The sequence below is a fragment of the Hevea brasiliensis genome, chromosome 7 (genome assembly GCF_030052815.1).
Source record: "Hevea brasiliensis isolate MT/VB/25A 57/8 chromosome 7, ASM3005281v1, whole genome shotgun sequence".
NCBI classification, from domain to species: Eukaryota; Viridiplantae; Streptophyta; class Magnoliopsida; order Malpighiales; family Euphorbiaceae; genus Hevea; species Hevea brasiliensis.
Genome location: NC_079499.1, coordinates 10706748 through 10720379, shown reverse-complemented (window position 1 = coordinate 10720379; position 13632 = coordinate 10706748). Strand labels below are relative to the sequence as shown.

Genomic DNA, 13632 nt, shown 5'->3' with positions numbered 1-13632 from the left:
TACTATTTTTGTCACTCTCCTTTTTAGGAAACTTTCCTAAAGCCTCACAAAACTCTCTCTTAGAATTTCCTCAAAGTTACAAGTTTTGGATTACCTTTTAGGAATTTGAGCTATTGAAGATGGTTGAGCTTCTGCCTAATTATACGTGAAAGAATACAAATTCAAATTGAATTCTCTATCCCAAATTGTGTACCATTGATTTTCTAAATTTCTAAAAAATACGTGCAATTTCAAATTGTGTATTATTGGTTTGCGTGCTATCAAACTTTATGGTAGCGGTAAACTTTGACCTTTTTTTTTTTGTTTAGAATTTGGCTGGCACAATTTTATGGTGTGTGCCCTCCATGAGGAAGGACTCCCGGCACAACAAAAAGTTCATGAAGTATGAAGATTAGGCTTATTTATATTTGGACCAACCATTGCTAAAAGATTAGAAATAACCAAATTAGTTAGTTGGCCCTTGACCCTTATAAACACCTTTTCAGACTTTATTTTTTTTATATGTGAGACTCTTAACACTCCCCCTTAAGCAACTAGGACGTTTGGTTGATACTTGGAACTTGAAATCCTCCCCTAAAATATGAAACTGAAATGTAGTAGCAATATCAAAAAATTAAACTAAGATTAAAATCAGGCTTTGACCTGCTCTAATATCATATTAACTTTAGCCAAACAAAACAAGAACACAGAAAATGGGAATGAATAATAATGGATTATTTCAACTATATCAACATATTACAAGGCTCTCCTTTCGTACAAGTATAACAAGGGCAAGAAAAAGATATTTACATGAGAAAGAATAATAGCTAAAAGGATAAAGGAATGATTACCCTAATAATCAAGATATTCATTGTTCCATAGGCAGGAACATAATAATCTCAATACACCCCCTTAAGGTGGGGGGTTCATAGAGATCCAAAACCCCCAAATTATGTATTAGAACTTGGTGATCCTTTTTAAGAGCTTTAGTAAGAATATCAGCAACCTGAGCTTGAGATGAAACATGGCACAACTATATTTAAATATAGTTTTATCAAACACTTAATATAAATTAACTATTATCAGCTATCATCAGCTACTAGCTATCAACTATTAGCTAACAGTAATAGTTATCAGTTAACAGTTATCAACTGCATCTAATGGCTAAGCCAAACAGGCCCTAAAGCTTCGTATGTTTCAATAATAAAAGTGATGATTTAATGGTCAAAAAAGAGAAAAGAAAAAAGTAAAACTTAAAATGTCATCAAATTTATGATTTCTGAATATTGATACAATATTAATTTTAAACAAAATTAATTGGCTAAAAAAAATGCATATAACCGGCTTCAATTAGTTTGAAATTAAAATTTAATTATTATTTTTTCCATCCAATAAGACTTAATAAGGGGAAAAAAAATTCTAGACCCAATATTACTAATTAAAATTCCGGAGCCTAATAGGGGAAAAAAAGTGTATTGTTTAGGCCCAGGATGCAACCTAAGCAGTGAGCACCTCTTCAGTCTATAAGACTTCTATTGTGTGTTTATTGATCACCCAACATGCGTAAAAAGGACAGATTTCAATAATCCCAAAATTAGCTTACTGGATTCAATTTCCCTAGCTTTCATAATGGACTAGGAAATCCAAATTTATGAAATGCATAATTCTAGTTATAGAAATTTGGCAGAAAGATCAATTCGTGCTTCAAAATGGTCTCTAGTTTTCCCTTACATTTTCTTATTTCGGATAACAGACACCTAAGACAACCATAAGAAAATGCAAGGAATCAAAAAAGGTTGGTAGCAGTTCCCATTGATCCAATGTCTAGGGAACAGGTAGTGATTAAGAACTTCAAATGTGATGACTAGAAAAGCACATGATACAGTAATGAAAATAACAGTAACTTCATCTCGCTTTAGCAATTTTAGACATGGTTACGACATTCAAAACACCACAAAGAAAACATGGAGTCAACATGCAAGCATGACTTCAATTTATAAAACAATCAAATTGCTCCATAATGTGTCAACGAAAGTTTAAAGTCAGCTTAGCCTACAATCTCAATGATTGCATAAAATTGGAATTTTCCCAAGCCATGGTTGTTAAAATTGAAAGGATAAATTCTGAAATATTGGGAGAGTTTTCTCTATAAATTATGAAAGTGGTACAATCTTTTAAATAGCCTATGAAACTAACAGATAAGAGCTAAAGTTTACAATAAAAATGATAGAGATGTGTACAGATTAGAATTTACATGCTGATAATACTACAAGAAGTTACATAACTGAAGTTTGTTGTTTGGATTTATCTGTTATACGCCCCTGCAAGATGGTGTTTCCATTAGAGACACCAATCTTGTACCTGTAGATGAGCAATCGCTGGTTAGTTTGTGGCTTGGTAAGAAGATCAGCAAACTGATCCTTGCTAGAAATGTGGCGAACAGTGAGCTGCCCTACTTGAATTCATTCCCTTATGAAGTGATAATCTAGAGACAAATGTTTCATGTGAGAGTGAAACACGGTATTAACACAAAAGTAAGTTGTCCCTATGTTATCATAAAAATGACAGCGAGGTACGCAACTGAAGGTTGCAGTTCATGAAGCAAAGATCCAATCCATGATAGGTCAGATGTTGCAGATGCAATAACTCTGTATTTTGCCTCTATCGAAGATTGGGCAACAGTGCATTGACTCTTTAAACTCCAGGAGACAAGGGTGCCTCCAAGGTAAATGATATAAGCACTAACAGAAAGGAAATTGTCCTTGTCCCCTGCCCAATTACCATCTGAAAATGCCAATAAGACTAATTCTTTGTAAGGTCGAAGAAACAAACCATGATAAATAGTGCCTTTTAAGTATCGAATTAGCCTTTTGGCTGCTCGCCAATGAAGTTGAATAGGCTGATGCATGAATTGAGCAAGCTTGTTCACGTCATAAGCAATATCGGATCATGTAAAAAAGAGATATTGTAATGACCCATTTACACTGCGGCATTCTTTTGCATCAGTTATAAGGCTAACATCATGTAATATAAGAGATCCATTTGTGGCCATTGGTGATCCAACTGGTTTTGCATCTACCATATTAGTTCGACTGAGTAAGTCTGTCACGCATTGATGTTGGCATAAAAAGAGTCCACCATTAACAGAAGTCACAGATATACCAAGGAATAAATGAAGGGAGCCGAGATCTTTGACTGAAAATCTATTTGAAAAACTTTGAATGAAGAGATCAATTGATTTTTTTTTCTTTTTTTATTTTTTTGTTGCGGTGACAATAAGATCATCCACATACACAACAAAATAAATCATGGAGCCTTCATTGGAGTAGATAAAAAGAGATGCATCAGCTTTTGAATTCACAAAGCCATATGATATTAAATACTGTTGTAACGCTTTGTACCACATACGCGTTGCTTGCTTGAGATCGTAAATAGATTTTCGAAGTTTGCACACAGAGGAAGAATGATTAGGATCAACAAACCCACGAGGCTGAAGCATGTATGCGTCTTCATGTAAAGGTCCATGGAGGAAGGCATTGTCAACAACCAATTGCTTAATACTCCAACCATTTGAAACAACAATTATGAGCACCAGACGGACAGCGACTAGCTTCACCACAGGACTGAAGGTTTCACTATATTCAAGACCACGCCGTTGATGAAAGCCTTTCGCCACAAGTCGAGTTTTGTACCTTGCAATTGTGCCATCTGAGTTCCATTTTATTCGAAATACCCACTTACATCTTATCGCTTGCTTACCAGGTGGTACAGAGACAAGTTCCAGGCGCCATTTTTTTATAAGAGCATTAAATTCAGTACACAAGGCCTATCACCATTGGGGATCACGTAAGGCTTCGGACCCACAGCTTGGTTCTTGAGATGGTGGAATGGGATATTTGGTAACTGTGTAGAGTTATTTTGGTTTGAAGATATTGTTGAAAGAACATGTAGTCATCGGGTGTGTTCTAATGGGGGGTTGGTGAAAATCTACTGCAGGTGGTTCATGAGAAGTAGGAGTTGTTGGTGTATCCATTGATTGAGGCAGAGGAGGGGAGGGATGAGTTGAACTTGGTGGTGAGTGATCACAAGTGAGAGGAGCAGAACACTCAGACTGGGATTGAGAAGAACGTACACGAGTGATAGAAGGAGTTGTATTCACCATGTTGTCATGCCCTAATATTGTAGATGAACCATGAGTAATTGGGATTGAGTAAAAAGGAGTAGATTGTGGATCTGTAAGAAGCCAAAGTTTTTGTGGTAACTTTCTACTCTTTGCAATTGTGCATTAGCATTGGCATATGGAAAACGAGATTCTTGGAAAACAACATGACAAGAAGTGTATATTTTGCCTGTTGCTATATCAAAACATAGATAAGCACTCTAATTAGCTGAGCAGCCTAGGACAACACAAGGGAAGGACTTTTGTTGTAACTTATGCCCGATGTAAGGATGAAGCCATGGAAAACAGAGACATCCAAATGTTCGAAGTTTGTTATAGTTTGGAGTAGTACCAAATAAATTTTGAAATAGAGAAGACATGGACAATACTGCTGTTGGCAACCTATTAATGAGATAACATGTTGTTTGGAAGGCAAATCACCAAAAATGAATGGGTAAAGATGTATGCAGTAAGTTAGCCCAGTTTCGACAAGATGGCGGTGTTTCTCTCTGAAATGCCATTATGCTGAGGAGTATATGGTGGAGTAATGAGATGATGAATTCCATGAAGTTCAAGAAAAGGCTTGAGTATCAAGTACTCACCTCCCCTATCAGTATAAAATTAAACAAAAGGTCTTTGAAAAAATTTTTCAACTCGGGCTTTAAATTTAGGGAAGACAATGGCAACATCAGACTTTTGTTTAAATGGAAATAACAATGTATAGCGAGTAAAATGATCAACAAAAGTAATATAATATTAAAAATTGTCAATGGAACAAATTGGGGCAGGACCCTAAACATCATAATAAACTAAATCTAAAGGATACTAACTTGAAAGAGTCGAACAAGCAAAAGGCAGTTTATGACTTTTATTACATAAACATGAATCACACGAGGCATTGGAATTAATTGAGGGCACAGAAAGAGAAAAATCTTTAACCAACAATTGTAAAATCTATGTTGTATATCACAGGAGCATGTAAACTGAAAAAAAATAAAGCAAACATACAAAACACCAATATTTACATAATTCACTCTCTCAATAGGACTACATCCACGGGCATGCCATCTTTCACTATCAACAATAATAAATAATCATTACAAGCTCAACGCTATACTACCCATTAACCCAATTATACCCAAGAGAATCAATACTACATCAAACTGCTCATAGTAAATATATTAATTAATCACTCTCAGTCTCCTCTAGATATAACTCAATATATTTATCATTACAATACTACACTAAAAAGGGTGCCTTTAACTATATGGGCAAGAGCCCTCTCACCAATGGATAAGAATTCGTTCCTCTTGAATTCTATGTCTTTATTGTACCTTAGGCCGAAGCCTCTTTCCATTGTAATGGGCAAGTGCCTCTCATCAATAGGCAGAGCTAAATTCCCAGCAATTGGCAAAGCCTCTTTCTACAATAGGTGACAGTTTCACTCAATGAGCTGAAAGCCACTTTCTTCAATGGGCAAAAGCCAAATAACCTTTTCTTTCATTCTCCTATTTATAGTATTAATTCACTCAATCTTTATCTGATTAGGAGTCCCAATTTAAGAATAACAATAAAATAAAAGTTCTACTTATTATAGGAAATATTCTTCTATCCTATCGATGAATATTTCTCTCACTCAAATTAGTAAAAGATCTCTCTTCAAATCACATTAGGATTTTGAGTTATAATTCTAGCAATCTGTTTAGGGGGTGGCCAAGGCTATCATGCTAAATGATCATGGTACTCGCTAGAGCAGCTGGAATTGGTGTATGTTCTTCCTTAGGCCGCTCATAAACGCCATTTTTATTCCTGCCTTGCATGAGTTGCGCCCTCGTGTTGAGATCGTTCACAGTAAAAACATGGGAAAAAGTTCAACAGAAACGTTGTTAGATGAACAAAATTTGGACGCAAACATCAGATTCTTTTGCATAGAGGGAACACATAAGACATCAGACAACAGAAAAGAAGATTTTGAGTGACTAAGATTAGTTTGGCCTGTGTGAGTGATTTCCAAACCTAAGCCATCACCAATTAATATTTCATCTGGACCTTCGTAATCTGAATGAATAGCAAGATTGCCTAGCTCGCTTGTGACACGATGGGGAGGCAGCCGAGTCCATCAACCACTACTGTGAATTGTTCATGGATGATGCAGTGAACACATTGGCCATAAGATTTGAATTGGAGCCTGGATTTCCCTTGAAACAAGTTTTAGAAGAATGGCCGTAACGATCACAAAGTTGGCATTGAATCTGATTATTGGAATGAGAATAACCATTTCGAGGTCGATATGAGCGATTCTGATTCCCACGTGAGCGATATGAGAATAACCATTTTTGATTTTGCTTTTTGTTGCTGTTACCATGGATTTGATGATTAGAGAAATCTTTTGACTGATTATTGCGTCGAGTATAATTGGCTGTGACTGAAAGGCCATCAGTATAGGATTCTCGCTCGAGGAAGGCATCATAGTCAGTGAGTTTGTCATGAAGCTCTTCAAATGTAATAGAGGTTTTACGAGCTATAATTGCAGCCGTGATTTCTCTAAATTCAGGTCCTACACCATTAAGAATATGGACAGAAATATCATCGTCAGAGATTGACGTTAGCAATTTTGAACAGATCAACATTAAACTAAATAAATGTTAAGGCTTAAAGAAGATTATGATACCATGGGTCGTTCCATAGAGCTCCCAAAATATCCTATCTCAATAGACAAGGAAGTGTATGAAGCTGCAATCTCTATGGCTTTCAGCTGTGTCAAATTTCCTGCAGCCTGAAAGAACAAAAGCATGTGAAATATATAATGATTTTTAATGAATTCAGAATCAGGGCTTTAGTCAAGAACTTTTTAATATCAAACAACGTCACAGCAAATATGTTATTATCAAAGACCAATGGCATACCTGATGTTCTTGTAGTCTCATGAGAATTACAACCGATTCTCTCGTCAGAAATGTCAATCTCAGCAGTGACATTCACAATGCATAAAAAACAAATTAATTACTAAACCACAAAAGATAGGCACAGCTGTTAAGGATTCACCTCTGGAAGCATCCCATATTAAGTTCGAATCTCACTAACTGTTGTCAGAGTTTCTTATAAATGGGTGATGCGTATCCTTACTATAAATCTTCAGTGGCCTATAAGCTCTCTGACCCTGACATGGGATACTCCTCCTACCCCTAAACCTTTTTTTAATTAAAAAAAAAAACTAATTAGTGCAATAAAAAAAAAATTCTTTTTTTTTTCTGAAGAAAAGTTTAATACACTTCTTCTAGATTTTTTTTTTTTGAAGTTTTAATGTTTTATAAAAATGTTCTTGATCTCTAAGTTTTTTTTTTAAATTTTCCTTTCTACTTAAAATAAGGAGTATATAATAAATATTTGAAAAATTTTTACAATAAAATCATATATTAGAAGATAATAATCAAATTACATTGGCTTATTTTTTTGCACAGTGAACAGATTCTCGGGCATATTCAACATTGAAATGAGAAAAGTAAAAAATAAAGACAACAAAAAGAAAAGCAAAAAAAAAAGGGAGCATTCAATTTCTGTTTCTCCTGCTTTTCACCCTTCACATTATGTGGTGTTGTTTCTTTCCAAAAATCTTCACAAACCAATCATGTTTTTTTCTGGTGACTTTGCACCCAATAACCAAACCAAATATGAGTCCACTTCCATAAACCATCAAAACTATCATCCACTTCCAAAAGTTCTCATTAAATATGCAACCTGCGTCATCATCTTCCACAATATTTGAACGCTCTTGTGGTGATGCCTCAAAATTTTCACATTTCTTCTTCAATGGAACTCCACATAATCCCCTATTTCCCTCATATTGATTGCTCTCAAAAGTATCAAATTGGTTCCCTCGTGGAATGGGTCCTTCAAGTTGATTATAAGAAACATTAAAAGAAGAAACGGAAGTGAGCGTAGTTAGCTCAGGAGGTAACTTTCCTAAGAGCACGTTCCTTGACAGGTCCAAGCATTCTAATGTTTTCAAATTTGCTAAAGATGATGGTATATGACCATTCAAAAAGTTGTTGGAAAGGTTAAGCAAATAAAGCCCTTGAAGATTCCCAATGATATCTGGTATCTCCCCTTCAAATTTGTTGTAAGAGAAATCAATGGCATTTAAAATGTATGGGATCTTTCTATATTCCAATTCCCATCCTTTGTTATACATAATCATGGAGTAATTGATGCATACATTTTGCATAGTCATTTAGGTCTAATTTCATAGCCATTTTATTTTATTATTAGTCATTTTTAGCTAATTTCATTAGTTATTTAGTTAGTTTTCCATAATTGTCAATTTTGGATTAATTTGTAATTTTTACTTTGTTTTGTAGGAAAAATTGTGTTTTTGAAGGACTGAAGAGAAATTTTGCCATTGAGGAGTGACTTCTATAGCCAAAGATGTCAAAAACAAGTTTTCAAGCTGAAATATGCATTGACCAAATTGTGCATAACTTGCCGCATAAGCTATGCAGATCTGCATAAGGAGAAAAATCACTGTTCCAATACCTGCCGAATGGTGTATAAGGAGAGTGCATGGCTTATGCAGATTCACGTCTCCCTTATGCAATCTCACGGAATTGTGCATAACCTATGCGCCAAGTCATGCAGTTTCGCATAAGTGAACCAGAACCAGCCGAAAACTGCATAAGAGACTGCATAACTTATGCAGTCCACTTATGCAGTCCCACAAAGGTTTCATTAATGAGCTGGCAGAAGATTCCCTCAGAAAATTCCTCCTAAAACACACCATTTTAGGGCTCCATGTCAGAAAATGCTATAAATAGCCCCATTTCCCATTTTAGAAAAGGGGAAAGCAAGCAGAAAAGGAAAGGAAGAGGAGAGGCAGCAGCTGAAGGGTCACATTCACCTTCCACACCATTTCCAATCAGATTTGGAGATTTCTTTCTTTTTCTTACATTTTTCCTACATTTCTAGTGTTTAGTTTCTTGTTTCTTAGCTTAGATTAAAGCTTTTTTTCCATTTAAACTCAGAATATCTTGTAAACATTATGGATAGTGAGTAGTTTTAATTTGATTCTGGAGTAAGGGTTGTAATATTTGAGATATTTTGTGGATTTTGATTGGGTAATCCATATTTTGTGGTCTTAATGAGTTTTATTCATTTCTTGTGTACTTAATGACATGCTTAGTGTAGGATCCCATTAAGTGATGTTCTTAATCCATGGTTGAGGCACCGAAAGGAGAAGGCCTTGTGATAGATAATCAAGAAATTGGACTTAATTAACTTAGATCTAGAAATAGACTAAGAATTAAGAGGATTTATAGATTAATTAAAGAACTTAATGGGTCTTGATTAACTCTAACTCCACGAAAGTAGGATTAGATTGATTAAGGCACTCTTTGTCTCACTCGAAAGGGTATTCAAAGGATTTAAGAATTAATCTCCTTAAAACCCGTAAGTTCCACAAGATTGGATAACCAATTTGAAATCCCAAAATAGCTTGAATATGAAATCCCGAACTCCGGAATCGCCTTTTTATAATTGTTAATTTCTAATCAAATTTAATTACTTGCCATTTTAAATTTCACCATATTTCAACTTGCTTATTTCAAATTGATGCAATTTTAGTTTAATTATTACATAGTTGAATAGACTATTAATTTTGCACATATAGATTTCATATTCCAATACCCATCAATTTATTACTTTAATTTCAAAATTAGTTCAATTTAGTCAACTTTTATATCAAAAATTCAATCATTAACACAACTCCTCGTGGGAACGATATCTTTCTATATTACTTGTACGACCCGTGCACTTGCGGTTGGGCCACATCAAGTTTTTGGCGCCGTTGCCGGGGAGTTGTTTGTTTAAGATTGAATTCTTGATTATTTTAGTTGTTTTTAGTTTTATCTTTGTTAATTTTTCATTTTGTGTTTGTTTGTTCTTTTTCAGGTACTCTTAATCTTTTATGAGAAGAGCTAGAAGCACAAGTGACATATCCTTATTGTTTAATCCTGAAATTGAGAAATTTTGTAAAGCCAATAAGAAAGAAACCAGAAAAAGGAAAGAAGCATTGAGAGAAATTGAATTAGAAGCAAACATGGCTGATGAAAGAATTAGAATTGTTGGTAATGCTGGAAATGATCGAAACAATGAAAATGTAGCCCAAGGTGAAGAAGTTGTTAATGCTAATCTGCCTAGGGGAAGTATGATGGATCATGCTTTTCCTCGTTTTGATGACTTGAGAGAGAGCATAGCAAGACCAAGGATTGATGCAAATAGTTATAAGATGGATTTTGGAGTTCTTCAAATGATTCAGAATTCTCAATTCGGAGGACATCCTTCTGAAAATCCACACACACATCTAAAGAAGTTTGCTATGATCTGTGATATGCAAAAACAACCTGGAGTATCTGATGATGCAGCAAGACTGAAGCTATTCCCATTCTCTTTGAAAGATAGAGCATTGGATTGGCTTGATTCTTTACCTCACAACTCCATCACAAATTGGGAGGAACTCATTGATGCATTTCTTGCACAATATTTTCCACTTGGAAAAACTCAAGAATTGAGGAATCAAATGACAGCTTTCAGACTAAGAGAAGATGAAACTCTTTATGAATCATGGATGAGATGAAAGGAATTAGAGAGACAATGCCCACATCATGCCATTCCGAAATGGATGATAAACCAGAATTTTTACACCAATGTTACTCCTGCAATCAGAGGGATTATTGATGCTCAAACAGGAGGAGAATTTATTATGAAGCATGAAGATGAAGCTTATGAGCTACTGGAGAAAATTGCAAAGAACACTCATCTTTGGAGTAGTCCAAGAGGACCAACTCCAACTCTAAGGAGGCAAGCTGCTGGAATGTATGATCTTGATCCATTCAACATGATTAATGCAAAGTTTGATGCACTTACAAATGTCTTGGCTAAGAAGATGGAAGATTTGAGTATGTTAGTTAGTTCATCATCATCATCTGGAAGTTCACAACAAGTTGCTTATGCAGAGGGAACTACCAGCTGTGGAGTAGACTATGGAGAGCAAGCTGCATATGTTGGTAATTATGGAAACAAACAAATGGGGAATCCTTACTCTCAAACCTATAATCCAACTTGGAGGAATCATCCCAACTTTTCATGGGGAAATCAGCAAAGTCAAGTTCCAAATCAGAATTTTCAACCACAACAGCAACAAGGAATTCCATATCAGTAAAATAGGCAACCATTGCCTAATTTTCAGCAGAAAAATATGAATCCTCCACCAAAACAGCAAGAACAAAGTCCCACCACAGAAGCTTTATTGCAACAGATTCTTGCCAACCAAACTAAGCATGATGAGGAGATGAAAGAGATGAAAGCAAGGCTAGAACAAATGCAAACACATAACAGAATGCTGGAAAATCAGATTGCACAACAAGCATCTTCCTCAGGTACCAAGTCTTTTGGAAAACTTCCAAGTCAACCAGAAAACCCAAGAGAGCAGTGTCAAGCTATTACTTTAAGAAGTGGGAAAGTTGTAAATAATGAGAAGAGTGAAAAAAATGAGAAAAGTGAAAATAGTGAGAAGAGAGAAAATAAGAAAGAAATTGATGAGGGTGAAAAACAAGAAAGTGAGAAAGAAAGTGCAGAAAAATGTAAAGAGAAAATTGAAGAGAAGGAAGAGAAGTATGTACCTCCAGAGCCCTACAAGCCACAACTTCCTTTCCCACAAAGATTTCACAAAGCCAAGCTTAACAAGCAATTTGGAAAGTTTTTAGAGGTTTTGAAGAAGCTATACATTAATGTGCCTTTTATTGATGCTCTTTCACAAATGCCCTCTTATGCAAAATTCTTGAAAGAAATTCTCTTAAACAAGAGGAAACTTGAAGACCATGAGACTGTAGCTTTGACAGAAGAATGTAGTGCTATCCTCCAAAGGAAACTTCCTCCAAAGCTCAAGGATCCAAGGAGTTTTTCAATTCCATGCCACATTGGGGAATCATGTTCTACAAAAACTTTATGTGATTTAGGGGCTAGTGTTAGCCTTATGCCCCTTTCCATTTATGAGAAGCTCAATATGGGAGATCTTAAGCCAACCCACATTTCTCTTCAGTTAGCTGACAGATCAATTAAGTATCCTGAAAGGATTTTGGAGAATGTGCCTCTGAAGGTTGGGAAGTTCTACATACCTGTTGATTTTGTCATCTTGGACTTGGAAGAGGATTCTAATATTCCAATTATCTTGGGGAGACCCTTTCTAGCTACAGCAGGAGCATTGATTGATGTTAAGGGAGAAAAATTGACTCTTAGAGTTGGTGAAGATCAATTGGTTTTTAATATTAATAACACTATGAAGAAGCATCATTCTGAAGCTGATACTTGCTTGAGAGTTGATATCATTGATGAGCTGGTTGAAGAACACTTCAGAAAGAAATATCCAGAAGATCCACTTGAAAATTGCTTGGTTCATGGAGGAGGCATAGACTATGACAACCCTCATGTGGCTGCATATGCTCAACATTTAGAGGGAAGTCCACCATTCATTTCTGCTCCAGTTTTTCAACTCACACGAAAGGAAATAGCAGAATCTAAGCAACCATCATTCAAGGAAGAAGATGCACCTAAGGTAGAACTTAAGCAACTTCCTTCTCAGCTCAGGTATGAATTTCTTGGCACTAATAACACTTATCCAGTAATTGTAAATGCAAACTTGAGTACCTTAGAGGTTGATAAGTTGTTAAGAGTGTTGAGGCAATTTAGGAAAGTCTTAGGGTATACCATAGATGACATTAAGGGAATAAGCCCACACTTTTGCATGCATAGAATTATTTTGGAAGAAAATTGTAAGCCATCTATTGAATATCAGAGGAGGTTGAACCCAAATATGAAAGAAGTTGTTAAAAAGGAAATTTTGAAGTTGCTTGATGCAGGGATCATATATCCTATCTCAAACAGTACTTGGGTGAGCCCAGTACATGTTGTCCTAAAAAATGGTGGAATGACAGTGGTCAAAAATGAAAATAATGAATTAATTTCCACCAGAACAGTAACTAGTTGGCGAATGTGCATAGATTACAGAAAATTAAATGTTGCCACTAGAAAAGATCATTTTCCACTTCCCTTCATTGATCAAATGTTAGAAAGACTGGCTAGGCATTCTTATTTTTGCTATTTAGATGGGTACTCAGGTTTTTTTCAAATCCCTATCCATCCAAATGATCAAGAGAAAACCACTTTTACTTGTCCATATGGAACCTTTGCTTATAGAAGGATGCCATTTGGATTGTGTAATGCACCAGCCACTTTTCAAAGGTGCATGATGGCAATCTTCTCAGATTTCATTGAAGACATAATGGAGGTTTTTATGGATGATTTTTCTGTTTATGGATCTTCATTTGACATATGCTTGGCTAACCTTTCTAAAGTTTTGCAGCGATGTGCAGATACTGACCTTGTGTTAAACTGGGAAAAATGTCATTTCATGGTTCAGGAAGGGATAGTGCTTGGACATTTGG

The 13632-nt window shown here is 35.5% G+C and overlaps 1 protein-coding gene and 1 non-coding gene across 2 annotated transcripts; both read right to left on the bottom strand.

The window, feature by feature from the left end:
* Nucleotides 1-7718: 7718 nt before the first annotated feature.
* LOC131181330 (putative receptor like protein 25) lies at nucleotides 7719-8336 on the bottom strand. The gene has a single exon (XM_058149360.1). The coding sequence runs from the start codon at nucleotides 8334-8336 to the stop codon at nucleotides 7719-7721; it is 618 nt and encodes a 205-aa protein (XP_058005343.1).
* Nucleotides 8337-10694: 2358 nt separating this feature from the next.
* Nucleotides 10695-10801, bottom strand: LOC131181726 (small nucleolar RNA R71). The gene has a single exon (XR_009150205.1). It is a non-coding gene; the product is annotated as a small nucleolar RNA R71 (small nucleolar RNA).
* Nucleotides 10802-13632: the final 2831 nt, after the last annotated feature.